The sequence below is a fragment of the Podarcis raffonei genome, chromosome 14 (assembly GCF_027172205.1).
Source record: "Podarcis raffonei isolate rPodRaf1 chromosome 14, rPodRaf1.pri, whole genome shotgun sequence".
Lineage (NCBI taxonomy): Eukaryota > Metazoa > Chordata > Lepidosauria > Squamata > Lacertidae > Podarcis > Podarcis raffonei.
Window position 1 is genome coordinate 21,499,334 of NC_070615.1, and position 22,452 is coordinate 21,521,785.

General features: G+C 43.2%; 1 protein-coding gene across 1 annotated transcript in view; it reads left to right on the plus strand.

The window, feature by feature from the left end:
- The first annotated feature begins 10,584 nt into the window (after positions 1-10,584).
- The window catches only part of IGF1R (insulin like growth factor 1 receptor), a 190,730-nt gene continuing 178,862 nt past the window's right edge, over positions 10,585-22,452 (plus strand). The window contains exon 1 of the mRNA XM_053364866.1: positions 10,585-11,637. Within this exon, the coding sequence (XP_053220841.1) occupies positions 11,544-11,637 (94 nt within the window). The 5' untranslated portion in view covers positions 10,585-11,543. The remainder of the gene's footprint in view (positions 11,638-22,452) is intronic.

A 22,452-nucleotide genomic window follows, 5' to 3' on the forward strand; every position in this document is an offset into this window, starting at 1 on the left:
ATGTAAATAAATTGACCAGGGTATTTTTTTACTTTGTAAGTTGCTTTAAGGTACTTGAATGTGACTAATAAGTAATAATAATAGCAGACTAAAATGGGACAAATAAAAATAGCAGAAATTGCTAGTGAAAATGTGTATACTGGGAAACATTGCAAAAATGTGTTTATTAGGGGGGGAAATGCACACTAAAACAACACCAACAAATTTTCATGAGGGCTTTAAAAAATAGAAGAAACAAAACAAAACAAAAAAGAATCTACGTGTTGAACTGAACTTAAGGGAAATGAGAAACCGAGAAACCAGTAGTAACATATTCGCTGGGGGGGGGGAGGTGACTACCAGTGCCAGTCCCCTTACCTGTGTTATTCCCGGTGGCAACCTGTCACAAGGGAGGCCTCTGACCAGATATTTAGAATCCACCAGGTTCCCGTGGCTCCTTCTCTGAGCTGTCTACCTCTGCCCTGATCCCACTCAAAACCCATCACATTCCAGCAGTGCTATTTTTCTAGAAAAAGAGGTGCCGTAACTCACCACTAACACCACCCTCTTTCTCTTAGAATGGTATTGGCACCCAGCTTGAGAGCTGCTGGAACTGAGTTCCAGTGAGTTCCTGCTGGAAAAAAACCCTGTATTCCAGCCTGATTCTGCCCCTGAACTGTTCTGATAAGCAAGACACAAATTATCCTCAAAAAGAAACAGTGAAACATTTTGCAAACAGAGATGATTGGGAGGGATGCTTTAAAAACAAAAAACCTCAACAACACCAGCATTTTTTAAATTTAAAATAAATTTTAATTTATATTCAAACACTACAATGAAAATTCATTAAGAGGCTGAACAGTGTGAAGTATATTTTCAACAGAAGAAGCCGAGCATGTTTGGATGAAAAGGTGTTCCTTGGTGGTCTAATATTATATTATTTATTTATCCTTTACTTGAAAGGTGCTATTTTTGAAAAGAAACAGTTAAGAGGGGAAAAAGGAAAAGAAAATAGTAAATCACTATAACAACTGTTAACAATTAAATTTTTTAACCTAGTTTATTTTTTATAAATGAGTTCCAAATTTCATTATACTTATCCATGCTTTGGTATCCATTTACATTGTCCAGGTGTCAAATTCCATGTAGTTAGGTATATAGTTCAAAAGAATATTATCCTCTGAAAATTTTAGCTTTTTCCAGTGTCATATTTATATAATCCATTATTTTTCTCCAAAACATACCGGTACTAAGTATAGAACATTGTAAAAAACTTTTGTTTTAAAGAAACATTATCCTTACTACATTTCCAGTGAAACACTATCTTAATATAATCCTTTTCCATACAAATGTAGTAGGGTCCAATAAATACAATTTTCTGTTGTGTAAGTTGTAATTCAAGGTTCACCGGCACCCTTGTTATAGAAGTTAAAACACTCTCCCCCTGTCAAGGCAATATAGGAACCTCAAATTCTTTGTTCCATTCATTTATTAACATCTGCATATCAAATGATAATAAATATCTATAAAAATTATCAGTTTTTTTTTTAGTTTTGAAGGATTTAACAAGTTCTAGTATCTCAGCTGTCTCAGTAGCTGAAAATGCAGTTGGTCCAAACAAAGTTTTTAACAAATGTTGAAGCTGTAGGTGTTGCCACTGGGTTACATCCGATAGCTGGTATTTATCTCGTAACACGGTGTATGCTAAAAATTCATCTTAATCTATCCAAAGTACCATGTCCACCCAATTTTTCTATATCACCATCTTTTCCCCAATTTTAAAAGTTGGGTTTCCCCACAAAGTCAATTTAGCATGGGAAGCATTTTTTTTAAGAGCTAAATATAGTGAATCTGGATAAGCCAACAATTTTCAAGAGTCACTAAATTAACCTTCTCAAAACTTACTATGTTATTAACCATCAGTACAAACTTTCCCAAGCCGTCAGTATTGATGAATAACGATTTCTGTGGAACACTCTGCTGTAGGAGATTGTGATGGTGTTAAGCTTAGAAAGGCAACGGAGCAAAGTATTGGAGCTGGGAGGGGCCACAGGGACAGTTGTCCCAGGCACAAAATGGTTATGGGCGCAAACTTTCAATACCCGGTGCTGCCTCAATACTGCTATCGTTGGGTTCCGATGAAACAGCTTCACCATGTGAGCCAGGAAGTGACCTCTCCAGACAACTGAATGACTCTTGTCATCTCTGCAGCTGGGATGTCCTGGGTGACTCGGAGGCTGTTATGCAGTTGAATGCGCATGCATACTCTGTGTGTTCCCTCCCCCCCACGCGGCACCTTGAACTTATCCCAGCAGCTAAATGGTCACCAGATTACCAGATACTGTGGAAAATAACAGGACAAGTCTATCTCCATCTTGTTCTCCTTTTGAGTTTCCCCTGAAGATCTGGCTGATATTATAGGAGACCGTGCTAGCGGGTGTAACCCAGTGTTCTTCAATTTTGAGTCCTCAGAGGTTGTTGGGCTACCGTGAACACTGCCCACCCATGTTGATTTGGGCTCATGGGAGTTGGGACTCCAACATCTGGAGAACACCAGATTGGGAAAGGTTGGTCTGCACTCACCCATTCCCCAAGTGTAGCCTTCTATGCCATTTATTGTTATCTGGGGTGTATACAGTGGTTTTGGTGCAAGTGTTCAGCCACTGACTGTTATCCCAGAGATGTCTGCTGCAGAAGATCATGCAAAATATCATGGGTGATGGGAGGTCATTCTAGCCACCAGATGTTAATTACTCTGGAGGACAGAGCAAACGTGATCTCATAATACATATCCATGATTGTGTGAAGTTGTAGATGTGTTAATTTGGGGAGCTCCCTATGAAATTGCCAATTAGAATGTTTGGGGGATTATTTACATCTATTTATATTAACTATTTTAACAAAAAACAAGAGTTTAGCGGAATGAAAGCTAGATTTGAACTATCAACTTTTGAGGGAATTGACACTTGCTGCCTCTGCTATTGATCCATAGAAGTTCAATCTCCCATCTACAAAACACAGTAGACTTCTTAAGCCTCACAAGTATATAGGAAGAGTTCAGAAAATGTTCTGAACTAGTTATTTAGTTTTGCACTTGAGGAACTGACAAATTCTGTCTGCTTGCATATAATGTAGAGCTGCTAATTTTAATTGAAAGACTGCATATAAAAACATTTTACTATGTTTTTCATCCTTATTGTGAGCCACTGTTGGTTTCTCTAGAGTATAGGACAGAGTATTAAATGTAAGACAACAACAGCACACTAATTACTGGGGTTGATTTATTTATTATATGAATATTTGTGATCCACACTTTAAAAAATGTCAAGTAGCCTTACAACATGAAATGCAATAAAGTCAATTAAGAAATACCTGTAAAACACAATTAAAGAGTGCTCTGGTTGATTCTTTTAGGTTCTGGTGTCTTTTACAATGAAGAAATTAATATATATATACGGGAGATATGCAATGTTAAGTTATACTTGGAGTACTATACATCTGCTGAAATAAATGGACTTGAATAACCCTAAAGAAGGATTTCCATTCTTTTACTTTTGAAATTATACACTTAATTCCATTTTCTCCCAATAGTTAGGCTTTGGTCACCAGAAAATATAATTAAACCCCATCACTTAATTGGTTGAAAGGCAAATGATTAATCAATCAAATAGATGATCCTTGTAGTCCCTTCCAACTCTTATGATTCTATGATTTCCATGATCATTTCATCTGTTAACAAGGCCACCATGATTTAACACTGTTGTACATTCACCATGAACATGGGAGGGAGGGAATTCCCTTTTGAATAAATACTTTGTGGGTTATTACTTTAAGTGCACTTTCCCCTCTAAATGAATGCTTTATGAGGTTTAACAAGATCCACACAGAACTTTGCTCACTTTCGTGTCCAGCTTGGTTTTAATTTGGTGTTCTCGAGCCCCTTACAATGACCAGCCTTCTTCCCTTCCCTCTCATATTGGGACCAGTATTCCATCTGGCTAGCGTTGCACCTATATGAGTAATCCATTTCTCAAAGATGCAGTCATACAAAATGTAGAAAAACACACAGAACGCAGGACTATGCAGGGAAAACCTGATGTCACCTTGATGACTATCAAGTCTGAAATGCTTTTAAAAGCTGTCCTTCACAACATGCTAATATTTGCCTAGTTCCTTACAGCAAATGGAAATCAGCTAAGATGGTTATAGTAATCAGCATTTTAAACTATACGGTATAACTGGTCTTTTTTTGAATATAAAAACAATCATGTGGTCTCTTCCGAGAAACTGGAGGACCCTCTAACTGTTCTGTTCTTATGGCAAAATTCCCGTGGAACATTCCCTACCCCCAATCTTAATACAAAATGAAGTTATGATTAACTGATTTGCAACTTGGGATGTATATTTTTGTTGCATTTTCCATTTTTCTAGGTAGGGTTAAAATGCATTGCTGAAAATCACCACAAACCAGTGGCAGATTCCACCTTCCTGATCCAACAGAAAAATCAAGGGGGCTTTCAGTCCAAACTTTCAGTAAATGATGCATCTTCTGCAGGTCCTTCTTCTGTCCTTCTAGTTGACAACTGAGATTGTTCAGTCCGTTAAGGGAGGCTTGCTGCATTTCATATAGTTGTGAGACTGACATTGCAAGTACAAACTGTTTTCTGTGTTGAATTTTATAGCTTTGGGTCATACCCAACGTTAGTCATACTTAGACCCATTGGAATTAATGGACTTGGCTATCTTAGGACCCTTCATTTCAGTGAGCCTACTCTGAGTAAAACTAGAGACAACCCTTTGCTCTGAATGTGCAATTGCAACTTACGATTGTTGAAATACCTTTTTTTAGGGCTGTCACTTGATTGTAGCTAACTAATCAAATGAATTGTAGCTGAGTGTGCATACTGAATCAATTAATTTTTTTATGAGAAAAGCAGTAATCCTCAAGAAACAAAATGGTGCATGCATTTATTTAATTTTTTTGCTGATGAAGGCACTATCTCACAGGTATTCCTTCTTAAAAATTTGAAAAACATATGCTGATTTAGGGCTGTACTCAACTTAGAGCCACTCAAATCAATACCTACATCCACTAATTCCAGCAGATCTACTCTAAGTAGGACTAGCATGGGATGCTATCCTTAGGCTATATAATCCTAAAACCACTTACCTAGATGTTAAAGTCCCATTAAATTCAATAGGACATACTTATGAGCAGACATGGTTAGGATTGTGCTGTAATTAATCTGGGATACCTTTCTAGTTGATCAAAATCTGCTAGCTCAGGGGTTCCCAACTGTGGTCTGTGATCCTCACTCAAGTGGTTTGTAGTGTATCTGTGCAGAATGGCAGGTGCTGCAGCTCTTACATTGTTCTTAAGAGTCAAGTTTTCCACCTGGAAGGTGAGTAGGATGTTAGTGACGGGAGTGGAACCAACAGGGGAAATAGGATTAACAGCAAAGTTAATGGTTCCAAATGTGTTCTGATGCATTTTAATTATTGCTTTTAACTAGTTTGCTTTGATTACTTTGTATTTCATAATGTTTCTTAAATGTTGTAAGCCACCTTGAATTCCAGCTTGGGAGAAAGATAGGATATAAAGATTACTACTACTACTAGTACAGTGGTACCTCAGGTTAAGTTCTTAATTCGTTCCGGAGGTCCGTTCTTAACCTGAAACTGTTCTTAACCTGAAGCACCACTTTAGCTAATGGGGCCTCCCGCTGCTGCCGGAGCACGATTTCTGTTCTCATCCTGAAGCAAAGTTCTTAACCCGAGGTAAGATTTCTGGGTTAGCAGAGTCTGTAACCTGAAGTGTATATAACCTGAAGTGTATGTAACCCAAGGTACCACTATACTAATAACAGCAGCATGCACAGAATTCAGGCACATGTGGTGCTGGCTAGCATCTTAGCAGCAATGTCACAAGATGTGGTAAGGATCACTACTTCGAATACCTTTCAAAAAAGGGTTAGACAAACTCAAAAATGCTGGAGGAAGAGTCAGGAAACCCATGATTAAATTCCCACTAAACCATGAAGATGGTCTGGTGACCTTGGACCAGTCATTCTCTCTCTCTGCCTAGCCTCCCTCACATGGCTGTTGTGAGGATAAAATGGTGTGTGTGTGACCTTAAGATCTTTGGATAATAATAATAAATATTTTTTTATTTATACCCCGCCCTTCCCGGTTTAGAAAACCAGGCTCAGAGCGGCTAACAACAAATTTAAAACACTTAATTGTAATACAACATAGAAGCAGCATAAAATACAGTATAAAAACATGAATAACAATAAAATTCAAAGTTCAAAAATCAATTTGGGGGAAATCCATCCAATAAGCATTACATAGTCACCAGGGCTAGCTGGCTGAATTAGTCCTACTTGGGCCAATGAGGAGGCCAGGGGAGAATTAGCTGTGGAGTCTCAGAGCGGGTAATCTTCATAAAAGGGGAGGGGGAGGGAAGAGAAGGGAAATAAAAGATCAGGCTGAATTCAAATTACTATTCCTCGGGTTACAGACACTTCAGGTTACAGACTCCACTAACCTGGAAGTAGTACCTCGGGTTATAGTACCTCGGGTTAATAACTTTGCTTCAGGATGAGAACAGAAATTGTGCGGCGGCAGGGGGAGACCCCATTAGCTAAAGTGGTACTTCAGGTTAAGAACGGTTTCAGGTTAAGAACAGACCTCTGGAATGAATTAAGTTCTAAACCTGAGGTACCACTGTAAAGGCCAGGCGGAATAGCTCTGTCTTACAGGCCTGATGGAAGGAGGTTAAATCCTGAAGGGCCCTAGTCTCCTAGGACAGAGCATTCCACCAGGTCGGAGCCATCACTGAAAAGGCCCTGGCCCTGGTGGAGGATAGTCTGACTTCCTTAGGACCCAGGTCCTCTAAACTATGGTTATTCATGGACCTCAAGGTCCTCTGCGGGGCATACCAGAAGAGGCAGTCCCGTAAATACGTGGGCCCTAAGCCACAAAGGACTTTAAAGGTCAAAACCAGCACCTTGAACCTGACGCTATACTCCACCGGGAGCCAGTGCAACTGGTAATGGATGACTGGCAGGATCTAAATAAAAACTGTGACTAGCTCCGATTTTATTAAGGCCTCCATATTCAGAAGCTCTATCTGTTTTAGATCCCATGGACAAACAACAGGATGCATTCCTGAACACACAGGTTGGGTTAGAAAAATAGGAAGCTAGCTTTTAGGCTGCCAATACTTCTGGCTCAGAACTGTCTACACAGTGTATGTGACTGGAAGGGGCTCCCTAGGATTTCAGAATGGGAACATTCCTAGCTCTACCTGGAGATGATGGGGATTGAACCTGGGATCTTCTGCATGCAAAGCAGATGCTCTACAATGGAGCCACAGTTCTTTTCTAGCCTCAAGATTGTTCAGCACAAATTTGGTTGAGTTGCCAACTTTTTCACACTCTCTGCTCTTCCTTAAACGCGCGCGCGCGCACACACACACACACACACACACACACACTGGCATGCCTAAATTAAAGAGGTGACACTTTTCCAATGACAGATACAGAACTGTCTGGAAAGCTTCCCTCACTAAATTTCTGTGTCAGTAAAGGCTGTTAGTAAAGGCACAGGGACAGGGACAGAGAGAAAAAGTTGGCAAGCCTATGAGGATTGCCCTTAATGCTTTCCAGTCGCCCTGTGCTACTGAGATACTGACAGGTTAAAAAAGAAAGAAAGAAAGAAAGAAAGAAAGGGAGGAAAAAAGGCGTTTCTCCTATTAAGTGGTGTACAAGTGTTTACATCTTTTGATATGGTATAAAACTGGGTTGCATTTGCTACTGATGTGATGCTTCCAAGCCCAAAATTAGAACAATATTACGTAAACAGCATTTTGTTGAAATCCATGTTAGGCCAAACATTTTGTGATGAGAGTTTTGAAGCATTTGGAGTGTGTGAAGAGGGAGGGAAAGTTAAGACTTTTGCAATACATAAATACTTGAGAAACAGTGTCTTGGCTCCCATGCTGTCTCTTCCTGGCCCTTTACATTTGCCCATAAAAAGGTAAAGGACCCCTGACAGTTACCAGTAAGTCCAGTTGCGAATGACTCTGGGGATGTGGCGCTCATCTCGCTTTACTGGCCGAGGAAGCTGGTGTTTGTCCGCAGGTAGTTTTTCCGGGTCATGTGGCCAGCATGTCTAAGCTGCTTCTGGCGAAACCAGAGCAGTGCACGGAAACGCTGTTTACCTTCCAGCCGGAGCAGTACCTATTTATCTACTTGCACTTTTTGGCATGCTTTTGAACTGCTAGGTTGGCAGGAGCTGGGACTGAGCAATAGGGTGTCACGGGGATTCAAACTGCCGATCTTCCGATAGGCAAGCCCTAGGCTCCGTGGTTTAGACCACAGCACCACCCGCATCCTATATCTGCCCATAGCCAATGCCAATTAATTGGCCTACTGGCAAGCTAACCCTGGCTACATCAAGGACATCCAGTTCACCCAGGGAGGTCTGGAATAATTTAGCAAAGCAAACCAAACTAAAAATCCAGCACATATATAATAGATATTCAGAGCCATGAATACCAGTCGCTGGGGATCACTGTTGCTCTGGGGTCCTGCTTGTCCTTGGCCAATGTGAGAACAGGTTGCTAGACTAGATGGGCCCTTGGCCCGATCCAGCAGGGCTCCTCTTATGTTCTCATGCTAAAACAGACCAGCGGATCGGTCCTTCTAGTTTAGGACTGCTTCTGAAGACCAGTTGCAAAGAATCACAAGTGGGGAGCGCTGCTCTTGCAGTCAGGTCCTCCCTGCTTGCCTTCAAGTGTCCTCCACCCCACCCCACCCCGCTAAAATTTATATACCGCTTGCGTTGCAAAAGAAAACCTTCCAAGCGGTTATAAATGACTGGAAAGCACGCCCCGCCGAAGCTCAGTTGGCACTTCACTTCTGAGCAAGACCACGCTTAGGATCACATCTGCGCGCGCCTTGCCACCTCAACCACGCCCCCTGCGCAGTCAAAGCAGCTCTGCTGCAAACCTTTTTGCGTTGCATCTATAAAGGCTTACATCCGACTCGAGAGGAGGAGCGGGCACGCTTTTTGAGAGAAGCGTGAGTGCGCTTCAATGCAACTGCTGCTAGGAGCGCCTGCGCGCAGCTTCTCCTGGGCGGGCTTATTAACCGTGATTCCCCCCCCCCCATCCGTTTCTCTCCCTTTCCCCTTCTCCTCGCTTTTTGCCATTAGCTTTGCCTTACTCCCGGCTCGCCTTGTTGCAAGAAGGAGCTGCAGCCGCCGCCGCCGCCGCCGCTTTTGACCACCACCGGCGCGCGCTCCTTCTCCCTGCGCCGCCAAACGCGGCTCCGTTCCTGGATTCGAGCGGCTCCTGCTTTTACCACGCGCCTGCCCGGGCCTTGCGGACGCGCTGGTTGCTTTTGCAAATTGCTGTTGCGCGCGCGCGCCGCTTGGGCCTCTTCCCCCCTCCCTCTCCTTTTTTCCCTCGGGTGTGTGTGTGTTGCGGGGGGGGCGTTGTTGTTGTTGCCGCTGTTGTGGTAGCGCAGTCCGCCTCCACTTCCTCCGTTGCTTTGCGACCCCGAGGGCGCCTCTACGATCCTCCCTCCCTCTCTCTCTGGGCTGTGTGTGCACGCTCCCGCGTGCGCGAGCAAGATTTCCCTAGCTATGGTCCCTGTGCCATAATAACCGAGGAAGAAAAAAAAAAGCCCGCACAGCAACCGGGATCCTTGCTTGAGAGCCGGCTGCATCGTTTTGCAGCCTCGCACGGCGCCTTCTTGGAGGAGGGTGTGTTTTTGCGCAAAGCCAACAAGACCCTTCAATCAAAAGATTTTAAAAAAAAAATCTTCATGTGAATCCAGCGGCAGGAGAAGCAAAGCAAGGGAAGACCCATCTGGCGCTCCTCCTTTTTTCGCTCCGCAGCGGCGGCGGCGGCGGCAGCAGCGGGAGGAGACGCTGTGCAAAGGCCAACCTCTGCAACGGGGAGGCGGATTCCTGCGGAGAAAGCGAGCGCAGGGCTGGACAACACGCTCGCCCACCGCCCCCTCCTTCCTCTGCCAAGCCCAGGAAAAGGAGCTCCAGGAGAGGAGAGCGAGCGTCGGGTGGTTTTCTCGTTTTGTTTGTTTGCTTGCTTTGCTGCAAAGCTTTGACCTTCAGCGACTGGATCCTTCTCCCTCCGCCTCCTCTTCAGCCCCAACGGATCCCCAACAAGACAGCACCAAAATCATCGCCTGGCGTTTTTACAACTCCCTCCTTTTTTTTGCAAATTGCAGCTTTTGCTTTGGGTCGACTGGCGAGGAAGAGTTTGGGAATGGAATGAAATAATATATACATATTTCCAAAGGCGCCCGGAAGGCTTTTTGTGTTCTGTCCCCCCCCCAAAAAAAACCCCCCACAGACAAAAAGAAAAGGCCGCTTGGATTTTTGTTTGTTTGTTTTGCTTGGATTTCCTTCTTTTCCTCCCTCGTTGCAATGGCCAAACAGCAGCTCCCGGGGATGGAGTGCTGAGGAAGAAACGACCTCGGCCGCCTTTCGCTGCCTGCATTTTCTGCCTGCTGGGACCTCTCTATTCTTTCCCCCTTTTTTTGGGAAGGCGCCTGGAGGGGTGGGGGGGAGGGAGAGGGAAGAGGTGGAGTGGGGGAAGCCACTCTGCCTCCTTCCATTCATTTTGATTCCGCATTTTGTCTCTCTCCAAGTCAAAAGCTAAAAAAAAAGGAAAAAGGGGGTGGTGGTGATTTTGGGAGATCCCTTTAAGGGAGCCTCAGATTTCTTGCAAAAGGGGAAGGGGGGGGAAGGCTGTTTGTTTGGGAAGCTTGATTTCCGCTCTCTTAAATTCGGGTGTTTTTTAAAAAAGGAAAAATTTGTGCGTAGGGAGGGGGGACGCTGGAACTATTTTCTCCCCTCGTTTCTATCCTTCGATCTGCGGATCTCTCCATTTGTTTATCGGAAAGCCCAGGCACGCACGCAGCTCCCAGCCTCTTCTGTGTTTTTATTTAGAGAAAGGGAGGGAGGGAGGGAAAAAGAGAGAGAGAGAAGGGGAGCAAAAGAAAAGATGGAGGTCGAAGATGCGGACTGTTTGCTCCAAAGTGGTATATGTTTGCTACTTCTGGGTGACTGCAGGCAACGCTGAGCGCCGCGACCTTTCTCCAGCCTCTCGGAGTACTTTGGAGGAGGAAGAAGTTGTGCCAGGAGGGGGGAAAAGCGGGGGAAGTCTGTTACCTTATTTTGCAGGCACCAAAACAGGCTTTTTCCCCCTGCCTCCCCTTCCCCCGTCTTGGTTTTTCATTCAGAGGGGGACAGAACAATTTCCTTCCTAAGGAGGGAGGAGAAGAGAGAAAAAAACAACACCCCTTTGCTCCAAAACATCTCGTATTTTTTTCACCTTTCCAATTTCTTATTTTCCCCTCCTCCCCTGAGTTTTTGAAGGAAGGGGAGGCTTGTATTCCCCCTCCCCATTATTCTTTTTTCTGGGGAGGGAAGGAGAACTGAGGACTTAAAACTGTTGGGATTTTGTGTGTATATATATATATATATCAAGAAAAGGCCGTTTTGCTCCAAAATAATAATAACAAAAAAGAGGAATGAAGTCAGGCGCCGGAGGAGGGTCTCTGACCTTATTTGGGGGACTTCTGATTATCTTGACTGCATTTTGCCTGTGGCCAGCAAATGGAAAAAGTGAGTATTGTTATTTTGGGGAGCGTGGGGGATTCCCTTCAATTTAATGGGTGTTGGGGGTTTAATTAGGGTGGGTGTAGACCTGTGCCTCGCATTGCGGTGGCAACGAGAGAGAAAGTGGGTGATTTAAAATGCTCGGGTGTGTTGTTGAAATTGGCCCTGAAAACGGCTGTTTAAAACAACAACAACCCCTCCTCTTCCCTCCATTTGTTGATGTGATTTCTCGTTTATTAAATGCAGAATAGATATTATTCCCATTTTTAGAAAATAAGCAAGCATTCCCCCCCTTTTTGTTAGGATGTATATTCCAGGACTGTATAACCCTCATATTGTGTGTGAGTGTTTATGTGTATGTGTATATACACACACACGTGTGTGTATATCTGCTGCGCATCAAAGCAAACCTATTAAAATCTCAGAAGAGAGACTGGTGATGTCCTCTTAATACGCTGCCAGCGCTAACCATTTTAGGCTGAGAATAATGCGTTCGAAATAATGCACTCACCATTCGAATGATATTTGTGGGGAAAATATCATTTCGATTGATTGTTGTATTCCTGGTGAGTGATGCTGTGAGTCTCCGGCCCCCGGACCAAAAAAGGGGGAAAGATGAATGGTTGCGAGAGCAGTGCTGCGTAAAAAAACCAACGCAGTTGTAAAGATGCTTTTCTCTTTCGACCCGGGGGCGAAGGGTTTGATGTGGGGAATGTTGTGGGTCCGGCAGCGGTCTGAGCAATCGAGAAGGTCGGGAGAGAAAGAGAGATGCTGGCGGTGTTTTCCTCTCCCCGTTCCCGGCCTGCTTCTTGTTTTCTTTTGTGTCTAAACGTGCCCCGAGTTCCTGCGTTGCGAAAACGTGGTTCCTTGTGCGCGCGCCTTTCTGCTGGTGCGCATCGCTCTGCAAATGGTTAAAGTCTCCAGTGTGTGGACAAAGATGTCTGGATTGTGTGCGTGCGTGTTTCTCGCCAGCCAGCCGCCCCCCCCTTTCCGCATCTTTTCGAGATCAGCGTCTGTCTTGGTTGCTTGGGAGAATTTTTTTTTTTTAAAGTCCCGATTAAGGCTTAATTTCGGATTCCCCCCAACCCTCTGCCTGCCCGCCCGCCGCTTGGGTTCTAAGAGGAATTGGGAGTGGGGTGCGGGGGGAGAGAGTTGGGTTGTAAACATGCATATATAAATAAGTCCAACTTGCAATTAATTATAACTCTGGAACTATCACGGATAATGGTCTGTTTGAATAGCTAAGGGGCGGAGATGCTTCCTTTCCTTCTTTTACCCCCCCTCCCATGTGGTTTATTCAGTTTGCTCCTTTCAGAGGAGCTGGAGAGTGCGTATGTGTGCAGTTGGGGGGGGACTATTTCTTCAATGCAACCATTTTAACTCTGCATCCCTCTGTCTCCTACTGCCTGGGTGCAGAGAAATGCGTTGGTTGAGAGTGGGAAAAGATGCATTTCATGCGTCGTAAGCTTTGCCACTACAATGTGTGAATCTGTAAAAACAAACGAGGGAAAAATGTGCTCCCAAATCAAAGCTGGCGGCTGGATTTGTTGTTTACCCTGCAGTTATTTTGGTGATAAAATGTTCTTGAATAAAAGGAATGCACCTCCTTTGTCTTAAGAGTGATCCATTATTAATACACTTCTTTAAAAAGTGTTGAAAGGGTGCTGGTTGGACATAAAAGAGCTTTGGACCTGCTGTGGTAAGGTTACTAGATACAGAGGTCATGTTGCTCTTTGTTTTGTTTTGTTTCTTTACTATGTGGTGAAAATTCTGGGTATAAATTGATTTTTTGCAATTGTTGCTTGACCTTTCCCGCCACACACAAAAGGAGCAGAGGGGAACCCCAGAAAGCCTTGTTTTTCCCCTGTATTTAAACATTGGCCACAAATTTGCTTTGGGGATAGAATGCGGGAAGAGCAATTATCAAATTTTAAATGGCTGCATAGGTTTGCATGCATGTTTGGCAATAGAATTGGAAGTAGACAGTTGAACAAGTGCGATTTAATGTCTTGAATGAATTTCATGCCAGGCGTAATTTTTAAGATGTTGGTATAAAAGTTTTGTTTTATACATTACCTGTGTTAACTTTCCCATCCTTAAGGAAACATCTGAACAGCATTCTTAGTAGCCAGCACAAATAAAATAAGATTGCACATTCTTTTTAGATTCATTGGGATTCCTTCTAAAATGGTTTCTTTTGAGCTGTTGGACTAAAAGGCATTTTTTCAGGGTGTATGTTCCAGATAGTAAACATAACATAGCTGCTTCTGTCTGGGGGGAATTCATCTTCGTAGTTCAGTTAAAAGCACCCTCACTGTGTGGTGCTCCTGTGTTTGTGTGTGTGTGTGTGTTTTAATGCTCATGTTAAGAGAAATGGTCCTGAGCAGATAATTTCATGATGTAGCCCCTCCTCATAGTAGAGGAAGGAACATTTTGTCTTAATTTTTATGTGATTTTTTTATTAAAAAAAATAGAATGTGTCATAGTCCTACAAGCTCTTCCATTTTCGGTCATAAGAAGCCATGCATTCCTAAATAGGAATACACAAGCGTTGAGACCAAGATTGGGGGCGGGGAAGGCAGGGTGTGTGCATGTGGAAGCTTCAATTAATTCACTTAATTTTAAAGTTGCTAAAATGTGATTGGTGAAGAAAATAGTAAACACAGTTGATTAAGAAAGCAAGTGATCTGTTGTTGATGCTTATGGTTCTTGCTGAGATGTCTTTGTACAGCACTGAAATGTTTTGCATGCAGAGAGGTATGTGTGTGTGTGTGTTGGTACAAATTGCGTGTTAAGCTTTTCCAAGCAGGTGGACGGCCCCTTATGCATGAGGCGGGTTTTGCATGGACACTTAACTTGAATTCTTACCTGGCCTTTAGGTTGTTTCAGGAGGTAGAGAGTGTGCGCATTGAGCTTCCTCCATTCAGTCCTTAAGGCGTTGACAAATATAGGCTGCTTTGACATCAAAACAACCTCCCTCTGTACCTTATTGATTTGTGTGGCGGGGTGGGGAAATCACCCCAGTGCTGGTCCCCATTTGCTGCACTAAAACTGTGTTATTTAGTAGAGCACATTTCAGCTCTGTTCACTTAGATCTCTATCTCCGAATAGGTAGCAAAAACCCCTCATAGCTGTAATTATTTCTGTGAGTGTGTGTGTATAGTATCAACATCAATATCTCTTAATGTGCTTGCTGATAAAGCGAATATAGTTAGCTTGAGAGAGCGTAAAAGGTAATTCCCAGTGTAATTTAGATACTTGAGTGCAAAATGGCCTCGCCACTAAGGGGATTGGTGTACTGACTAAGAACCTAGGTGGCAGAGGGACTGGATATTTCATTGCAAACCACCAGTGAGAGGTTATATGTCAAGGGTCCATGGCGACGAGTGCGTTCCTAAATATTGTGTATTGGTTGTGCCTCCTTCGAATCTTACAGCTTGCTTGTTTGCCAGCTCCGTTTAAGCCAGTATGTTCTTTGGCTAACTGAATTGTGGATGCTGCAAACTGTTTTGGTACCTGAGCAAAGGATTGCATAATTGGATGCAGTTATGACTGTGCAGTTCTCTTGACAGGTGGTGTGTTTGGGGGTATTCACAGTGGAATTGGGGTTGAAGGTGAGTAGTTATTTGATAGCAGGTGCAAACGATGTCAGAAGGAAATCAATGCAGTTGAAGCCTTGGCCCTGTCCTGTGCGGAACAAAAATAAGGGTAAAAATTCGGCTCTGGAGGTTATACCACTGAAATCAAACACTTAACGTGGGTTATAAATGAGAGGATACAATATTAGTATATTACCTGGTATCAGCTGTAGATGACCTTGGGCCTAAGCAGATAAACACAAATTTTCTAAATTGTCGAAGATTTATAGGAAAAACTCATTTTTGATGCAAATATTATTTTAAGTGCTTATCGCTGCCAGTTGCACTAAAAGGGAAAATAAACATAAAGATGCTTAATGTGTTCACTTGGAGGCAATTTTTAATTGGCACAGGTGATTATTCCTCTTCTTCTTCCTTGTATATGTAGGCTTAAGTCTTAACTCTTTCACTTACCTGTGTTGTGGCTCAGGCATCTTAAAACAAACAGGCATTCTAAATTTGACGAACAGTTCAGCTTTCTGTACTGTACTAATTCAGAACCCACCCACCCCCATTTTGTGAACTAGCTTTAAAATTGATTTTAAATGGCTAACTTGAATGAAGCCATAATTATCCTCTGTTCAGAAGAAGTCCTTCTGTTCCGGCAACTTTGCCATATTTAGATTTTGTGATGAAGACACTGTGTTCTGGTTATGTTTTGAACAGAGACTTTCCTTTCCTTGTAAACCAGTACTCCATTAAAGCCAAGCTCCTTTGCTCAGGATGTACACAATGGATCCTAGGTTTTGTTGGTGGTGATTTACAGTACAGTCCTAACTGTGCCTACTCAGAAATAAGTCCCGTTGAATTCAATGGGGCTGACTCTCCAGTAAGTGGGATTAGGATTGCAACTTTGGTTATTTGGAGTAACCACCTCACAACCTGCTTCTAACCACATGGAGGTGTATCATCTTGAATCTGGTTGATTTTTAAGTATGTATTTAGGATTAAAGTAGTGATTGTGAGAAGCCTCTTAACTGATTCCTTTGCTATTACTAGGATATTATTTTAAGTATTTAAATATGCTTTGATGATGTTAATAGTTAGAAAAATGATGATGGGTGTTCTGCTACTCTGAAATTTGGAACCGTGAAAATCTAGAAATAACTTAATTTGCTTACATCATGATTCTTGGGTTGGGGTGAGAATTTTTCTCTACCTGCTTAGTTAATCCTGCTTGTGTATTGATGGGTCCTAAGAGAAGCTAAGCAAAATTACTGTAAAGTTCACACATTGCCAAAGCCCTTGTAGTAGATCTGGTAAGCAGGGAACGGAAAATATTACCGGTAGTTTGCTTTCGCTTCCTCCCATCTGTTCCTTCTAAAGAATGGATTTCATCATCAAGATCTTAGATACTCCAAGCTTGAAAGCCCATCCCTGTTTCACCATATTAAGACACTTCCTTAAAAGAACTGTAGTATTGCAGCCTTTTCAAAACATTCTTGTGGTTATGGTTTTTGAGGTATTCTTTCTTAGAAAAAAAGATCTCTACTTAAACTTAACTGGGAAGTGCTTTGTCGACTTATACTTCCTCCCTGCTTACTATGCTGTTGCAAGCTATCTCTCTTGAGTGGGTTTTCCAGACAGATTCTGTAGGTGCCATTTAAAAAGCTTTAAAATTCTCTCCTGATTTTTGGCTCACTCCCTTAGAAAATGTGTTTTGTATTGAACCCCAAATAGTGTATTTCATTAAAAAAAAAAGGAACTTGCACAAACCTTGATTGACATAGGATTTCCCACCTATACGGAAAAGTGAATCTGCAGAGTGTATGGAACTCAAACTCTGCAAGCTCTTTAAATACTTGGAAGTTGCCTTGCTTCAAAAGTTTCTGAACACCTTCACACCCTGTAAAATTGTAAAACTCTCTAACATGTTGGGAGATGCTTCGGTTTTCATACGCCTGAGTAATAAGGGAACTTTCCTAGCAGTTAGCCTGTCCCTGTTGCTCTTAGAAACTAATTATAAAAGGCAGATTGCAGCAAGCTTGTTATCTGGGCTCTTGTGCAACATTGTTTAGTCTTCCTTCCATTTGTGGAGTGTGTGTTGAATTTTTGGCTGTGTATGTGCTGTTTTGAACCTGTGTGTGTGTTCTGCTGAGACAAAAAAGGCCGCTGAGAGGCTCTTTCCTGCAAGTTATGCATAGGATCTGGGAGCCCTGGCCTGCCATCCTGTGCGCACTTACCTGGGATTAAGTTCCCTTGGACTCAGTGGGGCTTAACTGCTGAGCGATGTTCATAGGATTGCACTGTCAACATCATAAAGACTACAGCAAGTTTAGCATGCTCTGTGAGTTTTTGTACAGGAAGGTGCTGCTTTCTTACTTTACAAAAGGAACTTTCACAGATCTTATCGGAAATCTTAAACTGAATCCATTTTCCGTACGATGGACACAGATAAAGATAACACTTCTCTGTTTACAAAATCTAGGGAAAGCTGCTTTGCTAGTATGAATGATGTATGCTAAACATGGAGGATAACTTGATAAGAAATGCTAAAACACATTAAAGCTCTTTAGAAGAGGTATACTGTTTACCTTCATAGCTCTTCCATGGTGCATGTGGAGTGCTTTGCACATAAAATTTTGATGAGCACCCCTGTAAGGTAGGCTTGCGTTTACTGTATTGCATAATGTATTGTAAAGGGAGCTTAAACTGAGAGATGATGAATTGCCTAAGGCCATATTGGTTGAGGTAAGGCTTCAACCCAGTTTCCAGGTGATGTCACAGTTAACTCACTAGAATGAAAGTTTGTTTGAAGTGGATGGATTGACTATCTTGGTTGGAAAATACGTCAATTTCTTGGCGTTTCCCAGGATTCAATCAGCGTCATATGGGCTGTTCTCACTTAAAATTTCACAAGAACAAAATGTATGTTGGATCAGCTGATTATGTGTAAGAATACATTTGGCTCCTTTTAAAAAAGGAAATGGAAGTGGTGTTTTACGTTTTCTAACAGGTGTAAACCAAAGTATTGCACCTCGTCGCAAATTCAGCACAAGATGCTAAATCCAGTGTTGGGAAACTTTCCCAGCTTTAGGGCCTCGTTCAATTCTAGGCAACCTTTTGAGGGTCATTTGACAGTGGTACACAGGGTCAGAAGCAAAAATGGCCGGAGCAACAAATGCTAATTCTTGCATTGCAGGGGGTTGGACTAGATGACCCTTGGATCCCTTCCAGCTCTACAATCCTATGATTCTATGACTTCCCTTTCTGTGCAACTATCAAGACAAGCATGAAGCATTCTCAGAGTTGAAAGACACGTTATAGGCAGGCAAAAACACTCAAGAAATTTGTAAAGCAGGGCTGGTGAGGGGTGTGACTGAGGGGTAAGGGGGTGTGTCCTTGGGAGAGTCCCCACAGCCAGAAATAGAGTGCTGAAGGTCGCTGGGAATGAAGTTCCTTAGCCCTGTATTAAATGGTGCATTTTCCCAAGCTGAGATAATAACCAAAAGACATTCTATAGTCACTGTTTTAAATTCAGAAGTGCAGGCATCTCTTCATGATAGTCACAACCTTCTAAGATTATGCATCCTTCTCAGATTATATAATAATATTATAATTATGGAACAGTAATAATTAGGAATGCATTGCGATGATCAATGCAGATCTTCATGTGTTGCCTTTCAGCCTGATCGACTGTTTTCTGTGAGCTTAACATGGGGAAATGGATTTGGAGTGCTCCAGTATCCTATCTTGAAGCGACCTAAGTTGTTTTCCGTGACGTTGCATTGTACGTAAGAGAACTTGCACGCCATTCTCTTGAAACTGAAGTGCCATATGTTTGAAGTGTTCCTAAACACTTTGGAGCTTTTGGAGCATGCAGCGACTAAAACGCTCCACTTCCATGCTGGTTGGCTGGCTGGCTCTGGAACTTTGCAGACGAGGGCGCGTTTTGCGACTGACGTGGGTCTAATTACGACCATGTGGATGTCAGGTTGGTGACTGCAGAAAGCAAAATGTCACTTAGAGAAGGATCTGAAATATTTTCCTTGAAGCCTGAATTTGTTTTATTCTGGATTGTTTTATTTGATGTTTTAATGTGTTGTAAACCACTTTGAGATTTGTTATTTAACATATAAAGCGGTATAGAAATGAAATCAACAACCACCACCATTTAAAAATGGCACTTAGATGTTCTATTGTGGTGACCTTAACGTAGGTTTAAGGTGTCATTTGGCGATTAGCTTATATATCTGAGTTTCTAACACTGTTTAGATCTATCCTTTCATTTTATTTTTAATAACCTGGAACACTGAGTTACTGCAGACCTGTGCAACTTATGTTTGACCAGCCATTTACAATGTTCCATTGGGCTGCAGTAAGCCTCCTTTTTTTGACAACTAGCCACTTTAAGGTCACGTAATGGATGGATTGCAGTTGGCTCGCAAGTTGTGCAGGCAGTTGTGCAGTACCTTAGGCTTGGGGACATAAGAACCTGCCTGAAAGAGTCAGGGCAATTGGCCCATATACCTCAGTGTCCTGTACACTGACTGGCATATGTTCTGCAGGTTTTGCTGCTAGAGTTGTGTTTCCCTGCTCCTCACCTGCCGGTCCTACCTGGAGATGCTGGGGATTGAACCTGTGGCCCTTCTGCATGCAAAGCAGATGCTCTGGCACTTGGGCATTGCCACTGATTTGTTCACAGCTCCTTGTTCACAGCTGGCTTGTTCACAGCTCCTGCCACTCCGCCATGGGCTTAGGTTTGAAGATGTGGGGATACAATGACTGTGTGAAGTTGCCGTTCTAGGAGTCTGGCCAGCCAGATTGTTGTCTTTGAGCCCATTTTCCAGGTAACAACAGCAAAATAATACAGTAGCTAACAGCTATGTGTGTTTTTTCTAGTAATAAAATAAAACTTGCTCAGGGCCACACTTTCCTTACAAGTACAAGCTAGCGCAGTGGTTTCCAGTTGGTGGTCCACAGACCCCCAAGAGATTTGTTCCACATACCCGTCAGCTGTCTGGGACAACATGTTTTGGGGACCATGCTCTCGCACAGGTTACGTAAGTCGTGGGAGCGCAGCCAGGAAGACGCATGTCCAAGTTTGATTACAACAGTTTCAAAAGTAGGTGATTCATGGCTTTGCTTTTGAAAAAACTGGGTCTCCATTACTTAGCTAATTGGGAACCACTGCTGTAGGGCAGGGGTGTCCCAACAGGTCGATGGTTTTCCTTGCAATCGTTTGGCGAGTGACTTTTCCTCTTTACTAAGTTTTGACATTTTCCTCCCTAAAACCTGAACCCCCTAAACGGGATATTATTCTCAAAAAGAAGCTCAAAAACTTGGACCTGAACCCCCCAAAAGGGGGCAGATCACTGCCATTTTTTTATGTGAATAGATCGCAGTCTCTTGGGAGTCGGACGCCCTGGTCTAGGGCATTAGTTTTTATTTTTTTTTAAGGTTTGTGGCAATGTTGACCACTTGCAATGGTCTTAATTGGTAGCTGGGTTGTTGTTTCTTTTTTTATTTATTTAAAAAAGCCCCTTTGTATTCACTTTCTGTGGAAGGCAATGTTCACTGGATGCTTTAACCTTAGCATACTTGGGAGAAAACTTCACCAATTTGGATGTGACTTCCAAGTGCACACCTTTTAAAGATTTAAGGAGGTGACTATTTTCCTGGTGGGGCGAGAGTTAATGCTAGTAATAGTCGTTCTCAGCCACATGCCTCCCATTTCCTTGCGCAGATGAGTCTAGCTGAACCTGGTGACTTCATCTCCTATGTGATGCCAGCAAATAGCATTAAACTGTGTGATGCCAACAAATAAGCATTGAAAAAATTGGAGGCGGGGTGGTGGTGGTGGCGGAATGGGAAGCAGTCAGGGAGAATGTTTATCATGTGTAAACCTATTGATGCTACAGCACACCGTAAGTGATAGCCCTGTTTACTTCGAAGTATGAACCAATATTGTGGTCCAGCTGGCTATGGCTTTACATCTGCTGTGTTTTGAATTTTGCTCTTTTGTGTGTATGGGGGGGGGGAGGGAACATTATTATTTTGGAAGGGGAATTGAGCGAAGCGCAATGCTTTGTAGCGGCAGGCAACAAGGGTGGCTCAGAACGAGCGGCACGCAGCACACGGCAAACAAACCATTGACCTTCTTGGCTTCTTGCTATCAGCACAATCCAAAATTCAAAGGGGCTGCTATCTTGTTTTCTAAGTTTCCCAGATAATAAAGAAACTCCTGGGGGGTGGGGGGAAACTCGTGGCCATTGATATTGCTCTGTGACCTCTGCTCCAGTTGCTTGAGAAACCTGGAGAGCAACCACTCTCACCTCAACTACCTGAGCTGTTTGGAATGGGGAAGCCATGGATTCCCTGTATGCAGGAAGCTTCCCTGTTTGTCCATCTAGCTCAGTCTTGTCAACCCCTAACTGGCAGTGCTTCTCTGTGATTTTGGGCTGGGTTCTCTCAGCCCTACCTCACGTTGCCAAGGATTGAACCTGGGCCCTTGTGTATGCAAAGCACATGCTGAACCCCTGATGCTGAACCCCTTTGCCAACATGGGAATGGGAGCTTCTCTGCATGTAAAGTGACGTCTAGTGCTGGGGCCTGGCCCTGATTGTATTTAGGGCCCAACATTCATAGTGGGGTTTGACCTCTTAACCGAGGCCAAGATGGGAGTGTGGGCTGTGCTCTGCAGAGGGTGGTCACAGGGGAGGCCCGCACACAGCCCTTACGTGATTGGGAGCAAGCTGTGCGATTGTGGCAGTTCTCCGTCCCTCCATAAACAATGCTCAAAATTCTTCAGGCAACCAGCACAGGTCCAATTTCAACTGCATGGAGATTTCCGGGTGCCCCATTGGCAAATGACACCTTCATCAAGCCAGATGACTTGTGTGCAGCAAAAGATGCACATCTTGGAACCATGGACCCCTTGCTGTGTACATCTTAGTCCTCCATCATTACATCACAGAAAGTGAGTGCAGGGCTGAGTACAGATAGATTTGTGCTGCAGCCTTTTCACCAGCCACCCAAAGGGAACTCACATACCACAGTTTAAAAACCTCTGCCTTAGTCTATAGGCTATAGAATTGTAGAGTTGGGAGGGATCCCAAGGGTCATCTAGTCCCAACCCCCAGCTCTACTTTAGACCTTGCAAAATTTGACACAAATATATTGTGGCTGGGAGAACATTTTTGGAAGCCCAGAGTTGATTTGCGAGCCAATGAACTTAACCAGA